This window comes from Haliotis asinina, chromosome 3, assembly GCF_037392515.1.
Source record: "Haliotis asinina isolate JCU_RB_2024 chromosome 3, JCU_Hal_asi_v2, whole genome shotgun sequence".
Classification (NCBI taxonomy): domain Eukaryota; kingdom Metazoa; phylum Mollusca; class Gastropoda; order Lepetellida; family Haliotidae; genus Haliotis; species Haliotis asinina.
Window position 1 is genome coordinate 27,988,846 of NC_090282.1, and position 25,183 is coordinate 28,014,028.

The following is a 25,183-nucleotide window of genomic DNA, read 5'->3' on the forward strand; positions in this document are numbered from 1 at the left end:
AGAATTCCAATGACGCCTGGTCATACTGTTACGACATTCAGAGAATATGAAGACTATGGCATTATGTCAATACATGAAAACCGAAGGCTTTTAACCTTGAAACATTACTAAACATTCGATATTTCCGAAACACATAGTCTGCAATCAATCCAACATTCATATTATTCACGGATTGTTTGAAACCTTAGTAGATGAAGCGTTATCATTTTCAGTTCCCCTCATGGAACAACTTGCATATTGATCGAATTAAGAGGTGATAACCTACTTGCATCAGGTGCAACCTAACATGAAAACCTAGTTGCACCAAACAAATTCCAGATGCTCTGCTTAGATTGCCGAGTGTCATGAAAGAAATATGGTTTTGAATTATTTAGATGTTTTATTGCGAAGTTTACCCACTCAAAAATTGACTTGCACCTAGTGCAAGTTAGACCAATAACTAGGTTGCACTTTGTAGTATTGGTAGTAACTAGTAACAAAGCATTAAATCGAACCCTGACTTGTGAAACCCATTTGTAGTGATATTGATTTAATGCTGTTAAAAGAAATGCACAACTCTGCATAGTAAATTATTATATATATTCCGCACGCGAAACACTAACCGTCCAAACCCTGAACTTATTGTTTTTATTGAAAGAAGTACGTGATCGTACAGGACAGAACTCCGCCAGGAAGCTGTGAACTGTGTTCCCGTTGTTGACGTGCATATTGACACACAACCCTCAACTCTCCCGTGAAGTGCCTGTCGATAAAGCCCACTATGGTGTGACCTACATTAAACATGTGTGGGCATACATAGATATAAATATAAATGCTAGTATCTAAAACCGCAAACCAACTTTATATGCCAATATTGTCCTGGTCATTTGTTGCTCTAGACACATAGGCAAAAAGCATGTCATGAAATCAATTGAATACCGTTTGCAATGTCATTGCGGAGGTGAGCTTGGTATTTACTTAGCCCACTTGTTACTCAGTATGTTATTTTGAGATGAGAACGTCTACAGTCACCAGTGACATCCTATTCTGTACAGTGCCTTGATTTTTTGTCAGTTTAGTGACTACCCATGACATCAACACACTTTGTCGAAGGGATATGTGTGATGAGTTTTCGTATCGTTTCGTTTACTGTAGTCTGCCTTGGTATATATACCAACAGAAAAATGTACCTGTGCTTCACATGACGTTATCGAAAATGAATGCATATTTTAGCACACCCTCATAAAGATATCGCCTTGACTTTAATGGAATGTTTATTTATGTCCACGTTCCAAAAAGAGCATTTTGATTCGAAACTGAGATATTGTTTTCGTGAGATCATAAGATATCTCCAAGGAAATATCGTTTTAACACTAGATTTTCTAAAATGCCCTGACAATGCCATGACGTAATGAAGTGGCGACGTCACACTGTTATGACATCGCTGCACTGCAAGTCAATGGTAACAAAGTGCAGTACAGCAAGCCTGGGATGTTTGTAACTAAATCAAATCAAATTTGGGAGAATTTAGCTTTAGTTTATCTCACCTTTTAAAGTTAATAATGTTTTAATTTAATTACACAAAATTGGAAACGAATGAACAGAATGTTTCATGTGCCTGCTTAATCACTTGATTACAGATAAACCATATTTCGTTAGTAAACTGGAATATCCTCTATATATTCGTTGCAAACAGATTTCAATTCCTACGGCTTACATATTGTTTGTAGTAATAATAATACCCCACGCAAAGAGACGACTCCTTGTTTAAACTTTGCCGTATGTTTAGACGTGTTCCGACCATTTTGGAAGCATACAAATAATGAGTCAGTTTAGTCTTACGCCGCACTCAACAATATTCCTGCTATATGGCGGACGCTAGTAGAACATTATCATCATTACGGAAACATATGTATACACATTCCTTGAAAACGACAGCATCTATTATAACAGATTCTAAACAATACGCTTCCAGTGTCGAGTCTCTCAGCAGAGGAGAGATATGTTCACTTGTTCACTACTTTTCAAAACTGCTTTGCAAATTTTTTTTTCAGTTCAGACGGTGTGCAAGCAGAAAGTTGAAAGTTCAAAATCTCGAGGCAGCGAACTTTAAACACAATACCGATAGACACTATAGCTATATCCACAGCAGACAGCGCGGTGAGTACAAATTACGAACAGCACCAAGTGTTACGAGAAATAATATTGCGTGCAGTTTGCCTGCATACATTCACCTTGGAAACAATATTTGAACGTTTGTCTTCCAGCACCAGCTGAAAGCCCAGCGCTTGTAGGTCATGGTGAGAGATAGGCTTTCGAGGTCGACAGCATATCTCCAACCGGTGACATGATCATTGTCTATTCCTCTGACGGTGTTTTGATGAAGAGGCTTTTGATTGTTATAGTTTAAGTGAGGACGGAGGGCGGAGGAAGTAGTCTACTGAAATATGACGACATGGTTTGGTCAGGGTCTCCGATTATGTAATTAAATGTTCCGCCTATTGGTTGCGTCCCAACTTCTGGTTGTAGTTTCCCATTGTTACATCACGTGATCAGCCAGCACAAACGTCCATGTCGTTAGCTGTACCGGTAAAACATCACTTTGGTTTCTATATGAGATAAGGTGGCACATCGTTGCCTTTAAAGTGACACTAAGGTCCATGCAGGTAGCAAAGGTATTGTAAGTCTCCACGGTCCCTAGTATGGTGATCTACCTTCACCTACCTGACGATCAATAGCCTGTTTACATTGTATCGTTTAAAGTATATTAGATTTCATTACTCTTTCTAAATATATATCTGTGCTAGACAAGTTGGTTTTACTGTCTTTTGTCGACAGATATTTAAATTAATCCACTTACAGCATATCTGAGGTCGACATGCAGCTGAAAGATAAGGTAGTGTTCATCACTGGCGGTGCACAGGGATTCGGTAGGGGCGTGGCTGAAGCAGTATTGAAGAAAGGTGGAAAGGTAAAGATGTTTTACGTGTAATTCATTATGAAATGCAAGCAAAGCAAACCCTTGTACATGATATGACTGAGTGAGGAATCTTCTGGAAATGTCACTGCAGTCGACAGCAGAAGTGTGGGCATTCATTTCACCTATATGGGGAATCAACAACGCTATGTTTATTTGTTTTCTCAAGACAGCAGTTTGATTCTCCGTTTTTTTTTAATGAGATGAAATTTGTACATGTATCTAAAACATCACATTGCCTATCTGTTACCCCAAAGGTAATAAGGTATATATCAATTATGCAGTCATCAAACCCTTTCCATACATATGAAATCTAAGATATACCCTTTTACAAAAAAAAATAAATAAATAAAAAAAAAATAAAAACAAGCAAGAAATTTCAAAATTAGCGAAAGCAAGATAATGTAACATGACAATGTTTTGGTCATTCATCGCATTGTCGTTGTATCACACGGTCGCCCTTCTGTCGAATAAACAATATATATTTGTTCAAAAGCGTCATTTGATATTTAAACCTTTGACGAGGATTCCATATACAGTGGACTCTATCAATACCGGCACCACGCGGGACCAAATAAAAGAATAACGGTTTTGACAAAGTGCCGGTCAGGGCAGTTTGCCTCATGACGCCGATGCACAACGGAAGTCGTACTGTCTCGTTAGCATTAACAACATGTTTGAATAAGGAACAAGGCAGTGTCAGAATGCAGTCATTTATTACACATTCAAATAATAACAAGGTTGTTCACACTGTTAAAAAGTCACTGATCTTGCTTTGTATTTTCTGTGCCGATGCCTCGAGAGCAATGTTCTCCGCTGCACTTTCCAAGTTCTGCACATGATGTAGAAGTCGTACTTCCTGGCTAGATGCAGCGTGTTGAATCTGAGTGTACATTCTCAAAACATCACTTACAGACATTTTCTCAATACTGACTGTTACACAACTGTACACAGTTTCAGATATTACAGCTTGTTCAGCTTGACCTGAGCTAGTCCACACATGCATTACCCCCGCGAGGCCATATGGCACAACCGGCAGGTCGAGTTAACTTCATTAAATATGGGAGCACGGAATGATATTAATGTTGCTGCTCGCTGCCTAAAAGCCAGTATCCGAACGTTAAATCATCAAGTAAGGACATTTCGGACGTTTCTTCGAAACTGAGATGTCAAACGATGACTTTGTCTCAGCTGTTCGGACATGTTGACAATTAACTGACAACAGTCTTCTGCAACGATTCTGTATCACCTTGATACAAAGCAGTTGTCTTGTACAGCGATTCTGTATCACCTTGATTCAGAGCAGTTGTCTTCTACAACGATTCTGTATCACATTGATTCAGAGCAGTTGTCTTCTACAACGATTCTGTATCACCTTGATTCAGAGCAGCTGCCTTCTACAGCGATTCTGTATCAGACTGATTGAGAGCAGTTGTCTTGTACAGCGATTCTGTATCACCCTGAATCAGGGCAGTTTTCCTCTACAACGATTTTGTGTCACCTTGATTCAGAGCAGTTGTCTTTTACAGTGATTCTGTATCACCCTGAATCAGGGCAGTTTTCCTCTACAACGATTTTGTGTCACCTTGATTCAGAGCAGTTGTCTTTTACAGTGATTCTGTATCACCCTGAATCAGGGCAGTTTTCCTCTACAACGATTTTGTGTCACACTGATTCAGAGCAGCTGCCCTCTACAACGATTCTGTATCACCTTGATTCAGAGCAGTTGTCTTGTACAACGATTTCGTGTCACCTTGAGTCAGCTCGGTTGTCTTCTACAATAATTCTGTATCACCCTGATTCAGAACTGTGTACAAGCTGGCAAGAATACCGTTACATTTCACAAACATAATGTAAATTCTGTTTGATGTCGATGCAATTGCGATCAGGAATAGAATGAAGTATAATAAACACTAATCGTGATCACGTTGTAGTTTGTTTGACATTCGGAATTCCCAGAGTGTATTTATGTTTTCAGGATAAAACTTTCTATAGAGATTTTCTCAGATCTTCAAGAATTATATACCCATTTCCGGTCAGGTGTGTCTCGCAGATGTGAAGAGGGATCAAGGGGTGGCAACTGCTAAGGAACTACAAACTTCCAGCGGAGCTGATGATGTCTTCTTTGTGAAGTGTGACGTGACGAATGTTGCTGAATTTGAGGGTGAGATACCAGCTATTGACACTACCATGCTTGTGTTATAATAGTTGCAGATGCTGACGACTAGTGATTCGTTTACCTCTAGTTCTGATTTTGTAAAGTACGGCTTTAACTCAACCATTAACATCCACACGCATTAACCGTGATGCATATGTACGTATATCTATGTATTTCTTTTGTCTAGATGCTTTCAAAGCTGCCGTGTCGAAATTTGGTCATGTTGATATAATGTGCAATAATGCAGGCATCATGGATGAACGGATATGGGAAAAACAGCTGCAAATCAACTTTGTAAGTGTTGAAAATTTGTTATGTTGGTATATACCACTTACCATACATCCGTTCATATGACCAGAGAATTGCTATGGTTTATGATTTCTCCCTCTCTCTCTCTCTCTCTCTCTCTCTCATCACTATGGTCATACTGTCATCATTACTCTCTGCGTTCAGACAGCCGTTGTGCGGGGCACCATGATGGCGCTGAATCACATGAGGAAGGATAAAGGAGGCAGAGGCGGCGTCATCATCAACACGGTTACAAAGGGTCGGATGGTCAGGTTATCTGACTCTCAGGTCATCGTGTTCAGTTTGCCCTCAATGTCAATCTGTCTGCTCATGTATTCTCAGATTGCAAACTTGCAAACTTTCCTGGAAAATAAATACTGAACAAACAACAAAGTTGTTCTCGTCCCAAGGTTGCATTTGTATTACAGGATGATCTTGAAACACCTGAACTGACGCAGTTACAGAATCGTTACCAGTAATGAACTTTAAATGTTTCTTTCACTTATACTTAAGGTTTGGTGCCTACAATGTGGTTCCCTGTTTATGGAGCTAGCAAGAGCGCTGTTTATCATTTCACGTCCAGTTGGGCAGTAAGTGAATTTGAAACATTTCTTGAAGTCTACACAGTGTGTTTTCCTTTAAGACATATTCTTAATCATAGTCATCCATATAAATGTCGATATACACATCCAGAAAATGTCTTCTGTTTGAATGAACAACGCCTTGTGTCGACTACCTTGACGCATAATGTATAACAGAAATTCTTTGTCTTGGTGATATGGCCAGGAGTTACTGGTCGTGTTAAAGAGATTGCATACCGTGGTTTGGGCACATACCGTATGCGACAGGATGTGACAGTAGGAGCGCGTATTTATGTTGTGCAGTTATTTCCCTTTATCTTGCTGTGTGTAATGCCATCGTTTCTTCAGCAAAACCCTGAAATGAAGGCTGCCGAAGTTCGAATGGCCAGTATCTGCCCTGCGGGAGCTAAAACGGCTCTTATGGACTTGGAGGAAGACCAGATCGTACAATATGCACACTTCAAGCAGGCAATGGAACGTATGGAGCAATGCACGTAAGCATATATTCCTTTAACTGAAAACTGTAGCCTTTTGTACTGATGAACTCCCCGACTTCTGATGCACTATCTCCCGTTTTGAAGTTATGTCTGCAAAACGTTTTCAATGAAAGTTGTTTGAATCAGTTGTTTTCTCTACGCAGCAACGGTGACATCGAGGTACCAGGGGTAGAGGAGTACAATAACCAAAACAGTCACCTTTCCAATGTATCACCCTTGGTTCGAAACACCATTAACATCACTGTTAATGCTAGAGATTATGATTGTCTTAGCGGTACGTTCGTTTTGTCGAAAGAGATCGCAGTTAACATTGTAATAGTAATGTCAAAAATAGAAAAAACCCTGATATTTCACGTTTATCTCTACAATTCATGTAGGTGATATGCAATTACCAAAACAGTCACCTTTCCAATGTATCACCCTTGGTTCTAACTACCATTAACATCACTGTTAATGGTAGAGAGGTAGGACAAAAGTAAGGTTACTGACTGAAAAATGTCCACCCACTTATCGTCTGTTCATCCACATGAAATTTATGCTAAATTGTCTCGAACGAAGTTTTTACGCTGCGTGTTGGTATTTCGTCCTGACTTCTTGAATTCGTTTTGGCTATGCGAGTTGAATGATTCCAAACACCATCAGTATCCACAGGCACTGGATATAATCGACACTCATTTCCAAAATAGGACACCTTCCTAAGAGCGAGCGTAGCGTTACGATTGTCTTCGCCACGTAGCTCTACGTTTCTTTTGTCGAAAGAGCTCGCAGTGTAACATTGTAATAGTAATGTCGGAAATAGAAGAAAAACCCTGATGTTTCACGTTTATCTCTACAATTCATGTAGTTGATATGCCAAATTGTGAAATATCTGTTAAAATAGGTTCGGCCTAGAAAACGACTTTACTGAGGAAAGACGAGAAATGAGTGCAGAAATGAACAATGCGAATTTTTTGGAACAGACCATGGCTTTGTGCAAATTATTGTCCGATGATCTTGTATTACAAAGGGCACTATTTAAATGTCCATTTTAAAATTACACTTATCTTCATTACAAACGATAGCTGTCTGAAAAATAACTGTAATGCTGAAACTATTCAAGATGTAAATACCAAGGAGTCTCACTATCACTGAAAAAATAAAAGTAGGAGGAGTCGCCTCAGAAGCAAAACCTGGAGAGGTGAAGCAGACGATAGTTGGGGTCGGGCTGGGGATACAGATATCAGCGAAGATCTGATAGTACTATAGGGGAATTACAGAAAGGAAGTACACGACATGTCCCCATCATATAATAACAATGCCCAGTCTTCGGGTGGTCATGCCACTTATATTTTGAGACATATAATATGATGATTTTCTATGGGTACGATGTATAATACTGTTTTAGACATATTAAAATAAACTTCATAGAAGAAAGACACATAAGACGTTAATGTTAGATGAGACATATTCAACACGAAAAAGCACAAAATATCTTTGAGATGACCCCCGTGCCCGTAAGAATCGTATGCATTTCATGCCATTTGAGGTGATGGTCCGTCGTCATACCTGGCTGAGCGACCCATTTGCCACATATGGTCTGATCTGTTGTTTTCAGAAGCTAGTTATATTTTTCCTTAGTTTTGCCCGATTTTGCGAGGAAACATGCTTTTCCTGGATATCCTCTTACGCACCCCACTAAATGGCCAGTTAGGACGACGTGAGTTATTTGACATACCCTATTTGTTGTTGTGTGGATATGAGGGACACAGATCTAGAAGAACAGCATAAAAACAGTTTTTTCTCTCTTTTTCCGACGGTACTGTGTGTTCCAGGGTAGACCAGGTGGTTGAGGCGTTCCTGTTGGCAATGGAGGACGACACCATCAACGGCACTGCCCTCACCATCAGAGCCAAAGAAGGTGTGAAGAAGATGACGCTGAAAATGGTCCCAGCCGAATAATACCACGACACATACCATACATAGTCTCCTCTGAAATACGAAGCAATAGTGTTGAAAGTGTCTTTTCTTTAAAGAAATATTGAAATCTATCACGTTTGATTTTGGGGTGCTTATTAGTGCTCAGATGAACAAAAACGAAAATGACGCGCATGTTCAAGTTTAACTGCCATCGTTTTTGTATGTTGTTGAACGCCGCGTTTGGGAAATCCCAGCGGTATGACAGCTATCTTTAGATACTAGTAATCGCGTCTGGACCAGGCAATCCCCTTAGTCGCCATCTACGACAAGCATGTGTTGCTGAAGGCCGACTCTGACCTGGATATTCAGAAATTGTAAGCGCCAAGCAGGTTTTCTTAGTTTTGCGTCATTTAAACAGATATAGCAGTTAACACGATATAGATGGGTCCAAATTTACCAATATGCAGAGCCTGGAATCTTTGTCATAAGGCAAACTGCACTAAAACTATGGGAGATATGAGTGATCGTTGATATTTTGTGAATAAACCAAATTACTACATCTTGTTTTGTCTCCACGTTTGGAAATACTTGCGACATGTACATGTTGACATTCAGTATTGGTTTGTCTGACAACAATAATCTGAGGTTGAAATTGAATATCATAAAGAAACGCCAAAGTCCATTTTTAGCATTTAAAATGATTTACGAATTGTCATGTTACAATGATAGTGTATATCATATAATTCAATATCATGCCACCCTTCATAATATTATAATAAAAGAGAAACTAACATAAAACGAAAAAAACTGACATGGGCCATTTTGATAAAAAATACCTGACACCTGGTAATATATAAACAGTTACGAAACTGAGAAAACCCGAAGTGTATGACAATTTGTAAATGCATGAGTGTCTTGAAACATAACAGACCCCTATTTACGTGCAATATTATAGTCTACGAAACCTAACATTCATGTCAAAGACATTATTCAGGGGTGTTGGGGTAGCCATGCTGTTAGGTCGTTATATCGGGTTCAGTTGCTCTAATGGGTACAACTGGTGAAACCCATCTGTAGTGTTATTACCTTAGTGTTGGTAAAAGTGGCATATAAACCCGCACACTCCATAACTATTCAATTTAACGCGAAAGGATCACGTTAACCGTACCAAATCCTGAGGTAATTATTTCACCGAAAGAGGGTCGAAACGGTACAGGGTCATAATCACGTGACAGAGCTCACGCCAGGACTCAGTGACCAATGTTTCCGTCGTTACGTACATAGTGACACACAAGTGAACTGCAAGTGTCCCACGACCTCTAACCCTACTTTAACTATCCGTAGATGGCGCCCTTTATGTTGTAGCATACACAGACGTGTATACACACACACACACACACACACACACACACACACACACACACACACACACACACACACATACACACACACATACATACATACATACATACATACATATATACATATACACATACATACATACACGCACACATACACACACACATATATACACATATATATAACATTTCCTTGGCTGTTTGTTACTAGACACATACACATAGATCAAATACATGTTGTTATCATCATGACCTACGCTAAGTAGTTTTTGCAATGTCATTGTCGCGTTGAGTTTGGTATTTGTTTAACCTACTTGTGAATGTCATTATAACATTTTGAATAGAGGACATGTTACCAAAGTCACCTGTTTCGCAAGGTGAAATTAAAGGCGTTGTCAATTTGTTAGACATCTGTGACAGGAGCTTTTTGTCGAAGTGCGACATATGTGCAAGTTATCTTAATACGAAAGAGGGTAGTGTTGTTGTGAGCATTCGTACCTATGTATATAACGTTATATAAAATCTGTGCATTTTTGGGAATCAGTGCATTTTATGGTGCATGTTCATAAAGATATCTCGTTAGAGCATCCGTCTGGAGAACGCAAGATCGCTATTTCGATCCCCAATCGTGTCATACCAAGAGACCTTGAAATATGGTACTTGTTGATTCCTGCCTGGCGCTCGGCTTTAATGAGTACAGGTGGACTCCGAGCATGAGTAAAGTATTCATGCTTGACTGCGGCATGGTTTCTCAGTGAGCTAACATTATATAGAACTAGCGTAAGCCTGGGTTAGTGCAAGTAGTCACACGTACACAAGCATGCACGTCGTCATATGAGCGAAATATTCTGAAGTCCGACGTTAAAACTCATTTAATCTCACCCCTGGGGATTGACAATTTGTTCGTTTCACACAGTTTCTACGTGTATATGGTTTTACTTATACACGTGGCTTTGGAACGTGAAACGCACACAAGGATTGTTCAGCTATCACCTGCTGAAATGCTATAGTCAGATATCATCTGCTGAAGTGCTACAGCTCATTTACCTTGACTTGTCTGCATCTCTAAACACTGTGTAAAACAGCTCCGTAATGGAGGATCACAAATATACACGTCCCAGTTTCCGTATACATGTCGACAATGAAACATTGTTTACCGATATATTATGTGACTGACGCATATTAGTAAACCATACCTACCACGTTGCGAAAAGGCGAATTCCAAAGGCGAGGACCACTTTTTGTCCTTTTTCTCAGAAATGTACACATGCAGTATATTGAAGAAGAATAATGTCAAAGTTCACTTATTAGCCAATGAAACACCATTACGAAGTACCACGTGGGTAGTAACATCAGTTACGAACGGTATCGTTCAGGCTACTAATTGACGTGAAAAATGAAGTGCTAAGGGACAATCAACACCGTCAGACGCATATCATGACAAGCACAGGTTGTAACTTGGGATTATATTGTCTTAGTAAAGTACAAATACTGTATTTTTTGTAGTTGAGTCCCATCCGGGATTAGAACCCACACCCGCAGAGTCAGGCACCTAATCGCCAGCACACAAAGTCGGACAACGGATAGCCTAGACTGCGGACTTTGTGCACCCCAATCACGTGTTAATTGGCACGGCTCCCACGGCAGAAAGCTGTGATTACACAATACCATTTATAAAGTGCTGAACTGTGACAAATGTTAAATTTCTGTACTTATCAGAGAGGTACACAAAGTCCTCAATCTAGACTACCCGGTTAGGACTCGACTAAAATATACTAGAATGTGTACTTTACGAAGAAAGTGTAACCCCAAACATAAATTAGGTTATATTTCACCACTTTCTGAAAGGCATTTTGTAAACGAGCATATGGGTGGCTGAACATCAGTGGTAAGCCGGGTGACTGAACCTATTTTCAATGTAATCTGCTAGACTATTGATTTCTTTAGTTCTTTATCAAATTCACTTAATCCCTACATATACGATGCTCCTCAGTGAATTCCTAATATCTCACTCGTCTGCTTCACACGAGTTTGTGAACTGAGCTGAATCCGCAATGAATAAATTGTTTAATAGAAGGTCGATTAAGTATAATATACACAATGAAGTCTCTCTCATTAACCGGAAAATTCAGAATTGAAGTTAGGTTTGGCCGGTCAGTATCGGGAGCTAAAAGGTCCTTCCTCACCTCTGTTCGTGAACTGAAGGAAGACGGCGGTGGCATTGCTAAGAAGATCCTGGAGTCCAAAGGGTTAAGTGATACATCTACAACAGGAAAACCGGCTTCAGCAGTGCATAATGTTAAGAAGATTCTGGAGTCCAGAGGATTAACTGATACATCTACACAAGGATAACCGGCTTCAGCAGTGGATAATGTTAAGAAGATTCTGGAGTCCAGAGGATTAACTGATACACCCACACAAGGATAACCGGTTTCAGCAGTGGGCGATGTTAAGGAGATGCATACTGCAGATGTTTGAAAGTGATTTTGTGCCCACCCGTCAATCCCTTGGCGTGCGATATGAGAAAAGTAAGGGAAACATATCCGTTGTTAATCTGATTTCTGTGTTTTATCCTCACCGTTAGTTCTGACCTGTCGCACCAGTCATACTTTCATAGAATCATCAGTACATAACTTTTTGTGCACAAAAGTCCCAGTAAACTCTAGTATATGAAAGAAAAAGACTTTAGAATATCTGGCAGCGAACGTTTCCAGTGACTTAGCTGCGGGAGATATGGTGGTTTATTACCCTGAAGATATATCTGTCGAATAGCCAAAGGACACGAAACCATGTAGGCCGATTTGCCAGGGTGTACGAAGAGTACACCCTGTCATATATCTGTCACGTGACACACAATACAGGTCGTACAAATGATCATGACTTTTACCTTAGATGGAACGTGGCTGCCCAACGGCTGAAGTTGGCGTATACAATTATGAGTATAAACAGAGTAATAAAATTGTCACCATATTTTTTTATTTGTTTGTGTCAAAAAGTATATTGATGGATTGGTGTTTCTGTCTGTCACTTGTCATTTAACAAATGATCAAATTCGATCATTATTTTTACCATGAGCGTTATCTCCCTTTATGACAGTTTAAGAACTAGCATGGCGAAACGTTTTCGGTCTCATTCTTCTGAATATTGAATGTTGTGGTTTAGAGATAAACTAAGTTAAAAGATCTTAAGGGCCATAAATTCGTGACACCGTGTTTTGAAAGGGACTGTAAGACCATCGTAAATTCCGTATTTCCCGAGGCGTCCCGTACACCTTTTCAAAACGTTTTGTAACTAATAATGTTCAGTGCCTTTTGCCTAGTATTTAGAGCACGACAGTCCAAAGTTTAAAATCCCGAGATGTGGACTCCATATCGCGAAAGACTATATATGCACAAACACAACCGGCAACGTACTGAATAATAATTACTGTTACTGGGTCTGGATGAATGCTGCGTAAAAAACGCTAGCGTTCATACACAGTATTTGAACTCCTGTCTCACTGCCCGAACTAAAAGCCAAGCATTAGCAGGTCAAGGTGAGTGATATTCTTTTGATGTTGACAGCAAACCCTGTGAATCCAACCCGTGAATTTCTCATTTTCTATTTCTCCAGTTGTGCTATAATCGGGAGGCTTTGTTTTCTAACTATTATGCTGGGGACGGAGCTCTGTAGAAGCTCTTGTGATGTTAGTGTGAGGCAGACAGAAGTAGTCTACCTACAAATCAAGATGGGTTTGAGCGAGGGTGCCGCATGTTGGTTGTGAAAAGTAGCGTCCCTTTGTTGATTTTAGTTCGAATCGCATTTTCACATCACTTGATCCTTGATCTGTGCACAGAAAGTCCATGTCATTAGTTATACCGATGAATGTCCAAGGGAATTCGGGAAGCATCACTTTGCTTTCCTCATGATATAACATGGCGCACCATGATACATCAGAAGTTGTCTTGAACGTAACGAGAGGCAAAAGTTATTCCAGTCTGATACAGGCTCCTACAGGTCATGCCAGCAGTATGTACGCGTACGAGCCCTTTCACGAAGTCCTGTTGCTAGTCACAATGTTTGACCCTATTTTGAGATAATAAGGGCAGTCACTGACGCAGTGAATATTTATTTTGTGCATAGTTCACATCAACGGGATAAAGATGTATATCAAAATTAAATATTACTTTTTATTTTGTACGATAGTTCAAATGTTTATGGTGCCTGGTTGTTTTCACTGTATTAGTTTTTCAGGTATGTGAAAATTTAACGTGTATTCAGCCCAACTTATTCATGTCCACTTATTATAGTCTCGGTGCACAGAACAGTATGAATGTAGTATTGCTTCCACCTACAGCAAACCTGAAGTCGACATGCAGCTGAAGGATAAAGTAGTGTTCATCACTGGGGGTGCACAGGGATTTGGTAAAGCCATAGCTGAGGCAGTATTGAAGAAAGGGGCAAAGGTAAAGATGTTTACCGTACAGTTCATTATGAAATGCTACCAAAGCAAAGGAGGTTCTTCGGTATTTTTGTAGATGCATTACATCATATCGCGTTATGTAGATAGGGGTGAGTGATTAAGTAAAGACATGAATATACTCTGCAGTAAACTCTTTTGAATGTATATATCACGGCTCTCAGAAGATGCAGGAAGAATACCAACAATGTATTAAAGTTCCTTTTGGTGTTCCATTCGGAATTCCCACATTATTTTTGTTTCCAAGATACAAAAGTTTAATGGAGGTTTTCTCAGCCCTTTACATCCATGGGTTTTGCGTTTGAACCTACCATCCGATTTTAGAAATTATTGCGAGCAGCTAGAATATAACTTTATGTAGATTATTTTCTTTCAACAAGGATCTGAAGACAAAACGCATCTTGTGTGATACTGTATTCCCAATTCCTGGCAGGTTTGTCTCGCAGATGTCAAGAGGGATCAAGGGGAGGCAACTGCCAAGGAACTACAAACTTCCAGCGGAGCTGATAATGTCTTCTTTGTAAAATGTGACGTGACTAATGTTGCCGAGTTTGAGGGTGAGATACTATCTGTTGTCGTTACCATGCTAGTGTCAGTTGCAGATGGGACTTCTGCATATAAATGCTTGAATCTGGAGGCTCAGGCGCTCATGCTGTTGTTTCCTTGTTTGTGGTATTAGATATTAATCAAACTGTACTCCATAACATTTCCATAATAGCATTGCTTTGACGACAGGAGATTTTTTACCCTTAAATGTTTCATTTATATTGGTTGACTTCAATAAATACATAGGTATATGCATGATGCATATATACGTATATCTATGTATTTCTTTTGTCTAGATGCTTTCAAAGCTGCAGTCTCGAGATTTGGTCACGTTGACGTAATGTGCAACAATGCAGGCATAGTAGATGAACGAATATGGGAAAAAGAGCTTGAAATAAATTTCGTAAGTGTTTGAATATTTGCGTCAAGAGAGTGTACTCTAATCTAATGCCATACATCTGTTCATAAGCCCAGAGAATTGTTGTGGTTTACGGTTTCCATACAGACAAGTGATCATTCCTGAAATTTGACAGTACATAGTAAAGGATTGTTTATTGTGAACTCGAGACTGTCACCATTGTCTCTTCCTAAGGACTTTATGGTTATACTGTCTTCATTGCTGTCCGTGTTAAGACAGCTGTTGTGCGGGGCACTATGATGGCACTGAATCACATGAGGAAGGATAAAGGAGGTAGAGGTGGCGTCATCATCAACACGGCGTCAATGGCAGGTACGAGGTGGTCATTTTTGTCTAGTAATGTCTGTTGCACTGATCTGTGTATGGTGGAACGGTGTGAGTGAAGATGGAGGAGATGGGGAAGAGGAGTCCTCGCAAAAACGAAAATGACATAGTCATTCTTGTCCAGAAATATTCATTTTACGGGACCGAGATTTGTGTATGCATCGCCAGCGGATGCAGAGATTAGGTCCATCTCGTCCCCAGCCTCTGCATCCACTGGCGATTGTACTCTAAATTAGCCATTATTAGAATCAGAAATGTTCTACAAACAAAATTCTAATACAATTACTTTGAATGTTTCGAGCCTTGCGTGCCCTCTCAGGTAGATTTTTTTCTTTTGCAACACTTCAATCACCCGTGAGGCCACAACCACTAACAATTTCAGCTGTTAAAATCTTGCTTGGTTTAAAAATGCAAAAAACTAAAAAAAATAAATGGAAATGGGGATTATAAAACAATCCTTCACTTTTTTGCAGTGAAATATCATTCCTTGTGAGTGAAACGTCAAATAAGACAATCAGGATGCGTTATCAGGATTCTTTCAGAATCAGCTTTTTATAATTATTCATGAGTTTATCGCCAACGTCGTCGCACACTGAACTGGTCCAGAATGGTTCTGTAGAGGAACCTCTGAAGTTGAATGGGTGGTAGTTGGCATTTTGACGTCAGTGTACGATATGTTTTTGTCACTTTTAAGTTTCATTTTGTTATTCCTTTTACCACCACAGCAAAAATAAGCTGGTTTCCGGAACACTGAAACCAAGAAGAAACGCCATGGAAACCAACATTTCCAGTTGGTTTCCAGGGAGTTTCCTACAGTTTCATTGTGGTTTCCATGCAACTGAAACTGCACCATTTCAGGATGGTTTCCAGTTCGTTTCATTACCCACTCCTCCAAGCGGGATCCAGTTGGTTTCCATGTACGAGTTTATTGTAGGTTTCAACCTGGTTTCCATGTGTGAGTTTATTGTAGGTTTCAACCTGGTTTCCATGTATGAGTTTATTGTAGGTTTCAACCTGGTTTCCATGTATGAGTTTACTGTAGGTTTCAACCTGGTTTCCGTGTTGTAGTTTCCAACCTAGTTTAATACCTAGTTTCCATGAACTGAAACTTGCTCGTGTCGGCCCTTTACCCGGTCCTCCGGAAAACAGGTTGTCTCACATGTAGCAAATCAGGTATTTTATACAATTGCATAATGGTAAAAGGCTCCAGGATGGCAAATAACAGAATAAAACACAAATTCATTAAAAGTTTATTTATATTCAACAATTTGTTTGTACACAAATAATATTCGGAATATTCAAGTTAGTAAATGAAACAAAAGCAAGGGAATAATTAGCAGTGAGTACAGAATATTTTGCTTGAACACATCAATGTAGATCAGCCCATATCACTTGGCTTCCTAGTTTGAAAAATGTTAGCTCATTCCCCAAGAGAGGAAGAACTGTGTGCTTCTTCTCCTCCGGCCAATCAATCGTTTCACAGCCTTCCTGCTTTCCAGCTTCTGAAATTTGAAAAACAAACTATCAGTACAAACAATGATTCGTCAACGATATCCATGGCTAGAGAAAAGAAAACTGTCAAACATTGCTTGAGGTGAAATACACTGAACCCCATGTCCAAAAAGCGAAGAGCTCAAAAAGTATAAAATGAGCATTTGGCATCAAAAGTTTCAATCCCAGAACAGCCTATTGATATATGAGAGTGCAGAGACATGAAAAATTCTCCTTTGAAAGCCATAATTTATTTTCTGAATGTTACTTACAATGCACATTAGGTGTATAGAACTAGGACTTATCCGTTATTGTGAAAAGACATATTTTCTTAACCAATAATATGCAGTCATTCAGGCAGACAAGCTATGAATATGGGGTCACAAGCATACACTGCAACATAATATGTGCTATTTAAAACTTTTTAAGCTGTAACTTTCAAAGGATAAATTGCACTTTTTAAACAGTGTTCATTTTGAAATTCCTTGAATGTACATAGAAAGAATCCAAATTAACTTGATATTTTAAAGGATTCCTTTAAATTTTTAATCTGTGCAAGATGTACAATGACTAGAATACGTTTACTTACTCTGAACTTTTTGCCGTTCTTTGCGTACAAGCCGTGGGCCTCTGCTTTCCCCACACCTTCTTAAGAGATCCATCTTGTTCATCCAAACCCATCTGAAAAGACACATGTGCATGATGCATAACTATAAGTGAAACATGTTTCCAGTTGGAGGTTACAACAATAGTGACTGTGCCATTCATTTTTACTGATTCCTAGGATTTACATTATTTGATTATGTTGTATGTACATTATGTACTGGACGGTTCAGGTTATACATACCTTTTGTATGTCAAAATGAGTTGGTCCTGGCTGCCTTCTTCAGAATTTCCAACACTGCCCTCCTTTAAGCTGGAAACGTAGAAATGCATCGATTAAAAAACAGGAACTTGTCATATTGCACTCTTGATAACAATAAAGTGTCGAATAAAAAGAATAAATATCAATTTGCAAAGTGTAGATTATGCTAGATGAAAAGAATCCAGGTCAACAAATTCATATACTATTTTGGGTTGGCAATCCATCATTGTATACCCATATATTCTTTATGTCAAAAACTCTTCGCAACCTTTTCTGTGGGCCTAACACAATCTACAATTCTTCATTCAGGGTTCGTTAAATCTTGATATGATAAGCATAACACTACTTACATCAGATGGCAAACCTAAATTATCTCATAAATCAATGATATAAACATATTCAACATTAGTTTGAAAACATTGTGAAATTTCATTTTTGAAATTTCACTCAAACAATGCACCAAATCTGGTCTGAGAATCACTAACCTATAAATGCAAAATGACACTCTATCCCCAACTACATTGTTTTCAAAGGTGCAAATATCAAAAGCAATATGAAAAGGATTTCTTAAATAAATATTCGTATTTATAAATACGTTTGAAGTTACTGTGAGTCGTAACAAGCACATTAGCAAGAATAGACTAGAGATATTTGTGATTTATTTTCTTCTTGCAACGATAATTTTTCATTCATTAACACAATGAACCATTTTAATCGTGTGTGAGCTGATCCAAATCACAGTAATATTGAGTTCTTGAATCAACTGTGTGAAGGAAGCCATCTCTCTTGCTAAGAATTCAACACGCATTTGTTTACAGAGGTTCATCAAGTCTAAACTTTCATATGTATTGTGGTAGTTACTTATTTACGTTAAACATTACGAATAACATGAGCTATTGCTTATTTCAAGAAAATAACACTGTACCTGACCAGATCGTGGAATGTTCCTTTTCTCCCGCTGCGATCGACGACTGCTGCTGTTCTCAATTTTTCATGTAACCGAATCTCCAAAGCTTCTATTGTAAATCTCATTGCCAGTCTCTTGAATCAGATAACACGGGCAAACGTAGGAATACTGCATTGTGTTGACTTCCTTGTTGTCGTTACTGGACATACCGGTTGAGAACTGCTTTCAAAATAGTCGTCTCAAAACAACTTGGGATCAAGTGACAAAATGGCGGCAAGTGTGCGTTGGGGCATTGTGGGTAATAACAAATACCTGATCCTTTTTCGATTGGCAGGCATGAAATCCTTCTCTGACCCAATTACGATGTGATTTTAAGACAAAGACTGAAAACGACCACTTCAGTACATTAAACTGTTGCTTTTATAAAATGTCACGACTTCGCGTGCCCATGGATTACCGAGTCATTACTTCCGGTTTCGTCTGTCAACACCTGACTCAGGTAAGTTCCATTGTTTTTACAGCTAGCTAATTTTGATAATAGAACCTGTTAAGTGGGGACTGCCCCAATGAAGCCGACACACGAACCCCGACACACTAATGACCTGACACTGATTAATTGTCAAGTATTTGAACTCAGTGTCAAAGTATTACAACTATAAATGCTTTTAATGCTAAACTTCACGCACTGCCTCAGTTTATTGTATAATTCACGTATATTCTGGATATTAAGAAATACCATCATGTAAGTACCGAACTGACAATTGTTTTAATGACTTATACTAATCTTCCTAAATGCTTATACTCTTTCACATTCCTAGGAGTTGGCAGTCTATAGCCTGTTTTTTATATATTGCATCATTTACCTTTTAATTAATAATATATATCTGAACTACAGCTATTGCTAAAGTGGTTTTAATTTTACTTATTTTTATACAATATATTTACTGAAAGGAATACAAGCCCGTACACAACTCAATGATCCAATAAATTATAATTAATATATAATAAAAGTTTAAGCAATGTTCCTATGCAGAGTCAACTCACCTTTTATTCTTGTATATAGATATCAGAGTTTAATTATTTCTTTTCAGATAAAGAAAGCGTCTGATCCTTAATTGGAGAAAGCAGACAACCGAAACCTGGACTTGCCTCATTCATCCCAATCTAGAGAAACCAGACTAAGTGTGCCTCGCGCACATAGCTGGACAAAGGCCATTTATAGCCATTCGTCCTTTCACCATTTATATGTTTAGTACGGTTATTGTGAAGTTTGTGTGCATGGTAGTTGGAATATGATGCTTCATTACATTACGAATAAACAAGAATGTGAAGGAACAAAGTGTATCGTTTGTTCTTGTATCATTAGTTTGAAGCCACATTTAATATTGTGATATCCACAGAATGATGCGTCAACAATTTACTTTTGTTGTCAGGAATGGAAACCAACACATGACCATAGCTTCGTGTCAGTTTCCATCACCAGAGCTTAGAGTATCCATTATGGATTCTATTTGGAAACTAGGTCACCCAGTTTCACTGAATGGATACCAACTGGATGTCAGGATGACAACCCATTTTATGTTACTTAGTTCAAAACAGCCCAATGGAAACCAACATGAAACCACATTTTCTGCTTTTATGTTGGTTTCCATTTAGTGAGATGTGAGAATTGCAAATTCCAGATATGGAAACCAACAAGAAACCCCCGAACTTAGTTTCATTTTGGTTTCCATTTACAGAATTCCACAATCACAGATTCCAAAATGGAATCTAGTTGGAAACTCAGTTAGTGAGTTTCAGGGAATGGAAACCAACTGGATTCCGCAATTACCCACATTACGGATGGTTTCCAGAAACCTGGAAACCAAGTCATTTTTGCAGTGCACACATGGACTTTAAGGCTTAACCTTCTTTCGCTCTTTATTTAGCTTTGCTACCTACATACTGGTTCCCTGTTTATGGAGCCAGTAAAAGCGCTGTTTATCACTTCACGTCGAGTTGGGCAGTAAGTGATTTTCTAATCTGCATAATGTGTTTTAATCTCTAATGTTCATCATCAATAGGAACATCGACTTGTATGGACAGAATGTGTCTACTGTTAGAATGAATAACACGTTCTCTCACCTGGTGCTGATTAAACCAATTGAGCAGGTAAATGCAATACGACGTAAATGTATGGCGGGTAATGTGTAACAGAAACTCTTTAGTCTCGATTATTTGATCAGTCCTTCACGACACTTATGACTTCTGAGCTGTGGTTGAAATACTACATATGAGAATTAAAATACTTGTTCACTCAGTGCCTGATACCATTGCCTCTTCAGCAAAACCCTGACATGAAAGCTGCTGAAGTTCGACTGGTCAGCATCTGCCCCACGGGTGCTAGGACGGCTTTTTTTGACATGGATGACGATCAGATCATGCAACGCGAACACTTCATAGCACAAACTGTGTTCTGCACGTGAGCATGTATTCACTTTTCTTAATAATTGAAGACAAAATGTTGCAAAAATCTGATGTTGCCTCCAATTGTGAACTGATGTAATCCCCGATCTCTGATGCTGTATCTCCTCGTTATTATGGTATGTCGACAAAATCTTTTCAATAAAATGTTTTTGAATCAGGTTTCAATAAGCGGAAGCTGCGTTTCATTACCCCTGATGTAACCACAGAGTTCAGATTTGATACGGCACCAGAACCTGATGGTATATGAAACCGATTTTGGAAACTGTACTCGCGTATGCAAAGACCACGATGTCATTGTTTGAAATCTCTTGTGGATACAGAGGGTGCTACAGTTTGGTTCTGCAAAGGTAGAACAGTACTGCAAAGATAGATCCATCCACCCTATTACTTGTCAGAAAACACAATACAAAATAACCTACATGGTGTCTTACAGATCTTGTGTCATCCTACTGCGTTTCCAATGATATTATTTACATAAAGCAGAAAGGACCCGAAAAGGCATGCTGGATTGAAAACATCTATTGGTTTAAAATTATCCTTGAAGTGTAAGAAACGTCACAATGTAACCTCTCAATTTTCAGGATCTACTACACAAAAGCTAATGATTCATTATGTAACCCACTAATTGTTTTGGAGGTCACTTAAATGTATCGTCCACTTCAGGCGATAACCTGTTTTAGTAAAGATTTTTTTATGAATCGTTGGACAACTAAACTCAAGATGCAAGGGCAGGTGCTTACCTCAACAGCTCCCCCCTCCCCTCTAACATAAAGAATACATAAGGGTGATTCCCGCAGGTCTTTGCTTTCCTGTCTGTCACTAAATCCGCTAAGCATTATTCATAACCAAGGAGAGGGTTATCACCTTGGACAACAGTAGCAGTTTCCCAAACCCTTCACTCACCCCCTTTAATAAAAGGCCTGCAACTGTTGAATCAACACTGAAATACGCCGCATGTATTCTTCGTGCTGAGTCCTTTTCCAATGACAGGTCGTATGGTTTCAACAAATGAAACATTTCCCATCTGAAACATGGCAAAACAGAAGGAGAATCCAAGAATGTAGGTCTGTAGTAGTTATTGACCATCTCGTGGAATGTCACAATGCTACAATTGTTATGTCGAACGTCACCCCGATGAAGCATTGCTTTGTTAATTTAACTTTGTGCTTGAATATTGCTAGTGTAATGCCTGCTTGTTCTTAGGGTAGGCCAGGTGGTTGAAGTGCTCCTGTTCAAGCTTCAATGACGAATTCTTTCTTTCACTATACATTGCCCTGAACAAAGTCAGTTTTTGTCGTGCTTTTTGTTTTCTGTCACATCTTTAATTTGTTTCAGCTAAACATGTTGTAAGATGATAAAAAAAGACACTGAACACACGATCCTCAAAGCGACAGTAGCGTAGTCATGTGAGTTATATGATCGTGTTAGGGTTGTGACCGTTTTGTCAAAAGAACTGATAACGTGTTACTGTAATGTTGTAATTGTGTCAAAGCAATGTCTGAGTGTTCCAGGGTAGACCAGGTGGTTGGGGCGTTCCTGTTGGCAATGCAGGACGACACCATCAACGGCACAGCCCTCACAGTCAGATCCAAAGAAGGTGTGGTGAAGATGAAGTTGAGCATGGTTCCTGTGGAATAATACCACAACACGTACCATATAATATAAGCCCAAAATGGAGAATCTAAGAAATTGTATGAAAACTACCTTCTTTAATGTTTGCATATTTACGTATGCTTACTGGGCTTAAGGTGAAGAAGCCGAGAAAGTAAACTGAGTTTAAACGAAAGGAATATATGAGATGAACTGAAAGTTACTGCCATAAGGCAAACTGCACTCGAACAATGAGAGATCTGTATGATCGTTGCCATTTTGTGAATAAAACATATTACTTCAGTACTGTTTTGATATGTCATGTGACAGAGTACTGAACACATGTTTCTAAGGGGGTTGATACAAGAGGCGTAAAACCACATTCACTCATGTTATCGGAGTGAACTGGATGATATACCCAAATGGTTGCATATGTACGCGTTTTATTGGTTTTGAAACAAATCCTATAACTGAAACATCAAAAAAGCAACAACCAACATTGTGGGATGTGTATAGATATATCAATGGTAAATGAAACATAATATCGTGACTATCGTGACTTCCCACAGACCGGTCGTCGATAATCGGGTAGTGTATCAACAGAATCGATACTGTCACGTTAACAGCACGAACAATGTCTCGGTTTAGGTCTTTTTGGGCAGAACTGTGTGCTACCAATTGAGGACGCACATAATCCGGCTGTGATGTCCAGCTGTACGCTCTACTTATTGTGGAAACATCGGAGCGTCTGAATACAAACCTGGGATAGTGTACTGTTCACAACTGACTTCATCCGGGTACCTCTGCAACCTTTCAGTAGAATGTTTGCGGTCTTAGGGGTGGGTGGAACAGTGAGCAATGAGTTTAGTTTTACACCACACTCATCACTATTCATGCTATATTAGCGGCCTGTAAATAATCTGATTGGGATATGATGACGTGTTAACCAAGTCAGCGAGCCTGACCAACAGATCCCGTTAGCCGCCCCTTACGACAAACGGGTTGCTGTAGACCAACTCATACCTGGATCTTACTGAATCACAAATTCCAGTGTAAACGTACACATTTGGTCAGCAAGCCTGCGCATCGAATAATCAACCTTCTTCTGTTATATCGGTTGCTAAGAAATCCGTTTTATACTGCAAACAAAAATGCGGGAACACCCTAAAATCTGATTTTATTAGCACAGTGGAAGCTGTCTAAACTGACACTCTAAAGAAATAATCCGCTTTAAACAATGTGCCGGATTGTAGAGCTGTTGATAAATGCACAAGACTGATATTTTATGCCAATGATGAGAACGTGCCGTATTGGACAGATACCGTTTTTGACAGCTTTCACTGTAATAAATAACCACAATCTTGGTGAGATTATTTATATTATAAGGAAAATGTAACATCTGAGTGCTTAATGGGCCCTGTCAGCGACGTTAGAACTTGCAGTCAAGCAACTGATTCAGTATTCGTTGAGTTCGAGTGAAATGAAACATTGTCAAAAACAGTGAAAAAACAGGGGTTGAACACACCAGCACCATGTTTGATGACTGCCACATTCACTTGTGTCTGGGAGTTAGAATATATGCCTATCACATTTTACTGTGTTTCCATGTTGTTTGGTTTGTAACGTAGTTAGTGTTTGTATTTCTATAAAGATAACAATTAAGACATGACATGACATTTAAGCATCGACGTATATAATGTTTAGACATTTCTTAACTTTCGGAAGGACCAGTCGGACGGACGCGAAACATAATCTCCAGTGCATTAATAGTTCCATACACAGTCCTTGAATATTCTGGAATGTATCTAAAGAGTGTCTACTCAGCAGCTGTTTACACGCAGGTGGATGGCTTTTCACCTATTTTTTTAATATGCCTGTGTGAAATCTAAGTTCAAAGTTCAAATATTAAAATCTAGAGACCATGGAATCTGACCGCAAAATCGAGAGTTATTCACAAACACAGTCGGCAACGTGGTGAGTAACAAATAAAAAGAATATGTTACGATTAATGGAATTGGATGTACTTTGTATATGCATAAATTTTGCTCGTCTGTCTTGCAGCCCAGACTAGACGCTAAGCATTGGTAGGTGAAGGAGAGCGATATTCCTTCTATGTTCCCAAAACAATCGAAGTAAAATTGAATCTTTCACCTTATTACTAATTTTTATTTTGGCTAACATTTTCCAGCAGCTGAAGGGATGATGTAAATGTAGGTAGTAAAGGCACTTTAAGTTCAGTTGTTGGCGATCAATAGTCCATTTTTACATTGTATTGTCTAAAATAGTTTTCTACTTTTAGAAATAATACTGGCTAGTTTTAACTCTTTTGGGATACTATAGTTATGTTACAGTCTGTCGATGACTGGTCATTTATCTATTTGTG

General features: G+C 39.0%; 2 protein-coding genes across 2 annotated transcripts; both read left to right on the plus strand.

Moving 5' to 3' along the window:
• Positions 1 to 2,539: 2,539 nt before the first annotated feature.
• On the plus strand, positions 2,540 to 8,934 carry LOC137277773 (15-hydroxyprostaglandin dehydrogenase [NAD(+)]-like). Its single transcript, XM_067809697.1, has 7 exons — positions 2,540 to 2,950; positions 4,997 to 5,120; positions 5,302 to 5,408; positions 5,568 to 5,661; positions 5,916 to 5,992; positions 6,332 to 6,477; positions 8,292 to 8,934. Exons 1-7 carry the CDS (start codon positions 2,858 to 2,860, stop codon positions 8,416 to 8,418), a joined length of 768 nt encoding a protein of 255 aa, XP_067665798.1. The 5' UTR covers positions 2,540 to 2,857; the 3' UTR covers positions 8,419 to 8,934.
• A 4,302-nt stretch (positions 8,935 to 13,236) lies between these two features.
• Positions 13,237 to 23,104, plus strand: LOC137277772 (15-hydroxyprostaglandin dehydrogenase [NAD(+)]-like). The gene is made up of 8 exons (XM_067809696.1): positions 13,237 to 13,269; positions 14,071 to 14,179; positions 14,627 to 14,750; positions 15,036 to 15,142; positions 15,373 to 15,469; positions 20,673 to 20,749; positions 21,069 to 21,205; positions 22,722 to 23,104. The coding sequence occupies exons 2-8, from the start codon at positions 14,087 to 14,089 to the stop codon at positions 22,846 to 22,848; spliced, it is 762 nt and encodes a 253-aa protein (XP_067665797.1). The 5' UTR covers positions 13,237 to 13,269; positions 14,071 to 14,086; the 3' UTR covers positions 22,849 to 23,104.
• The last annotated feature ends 2,079 nt before the right edge of the window (positions 23,105 to 25,183 follow it).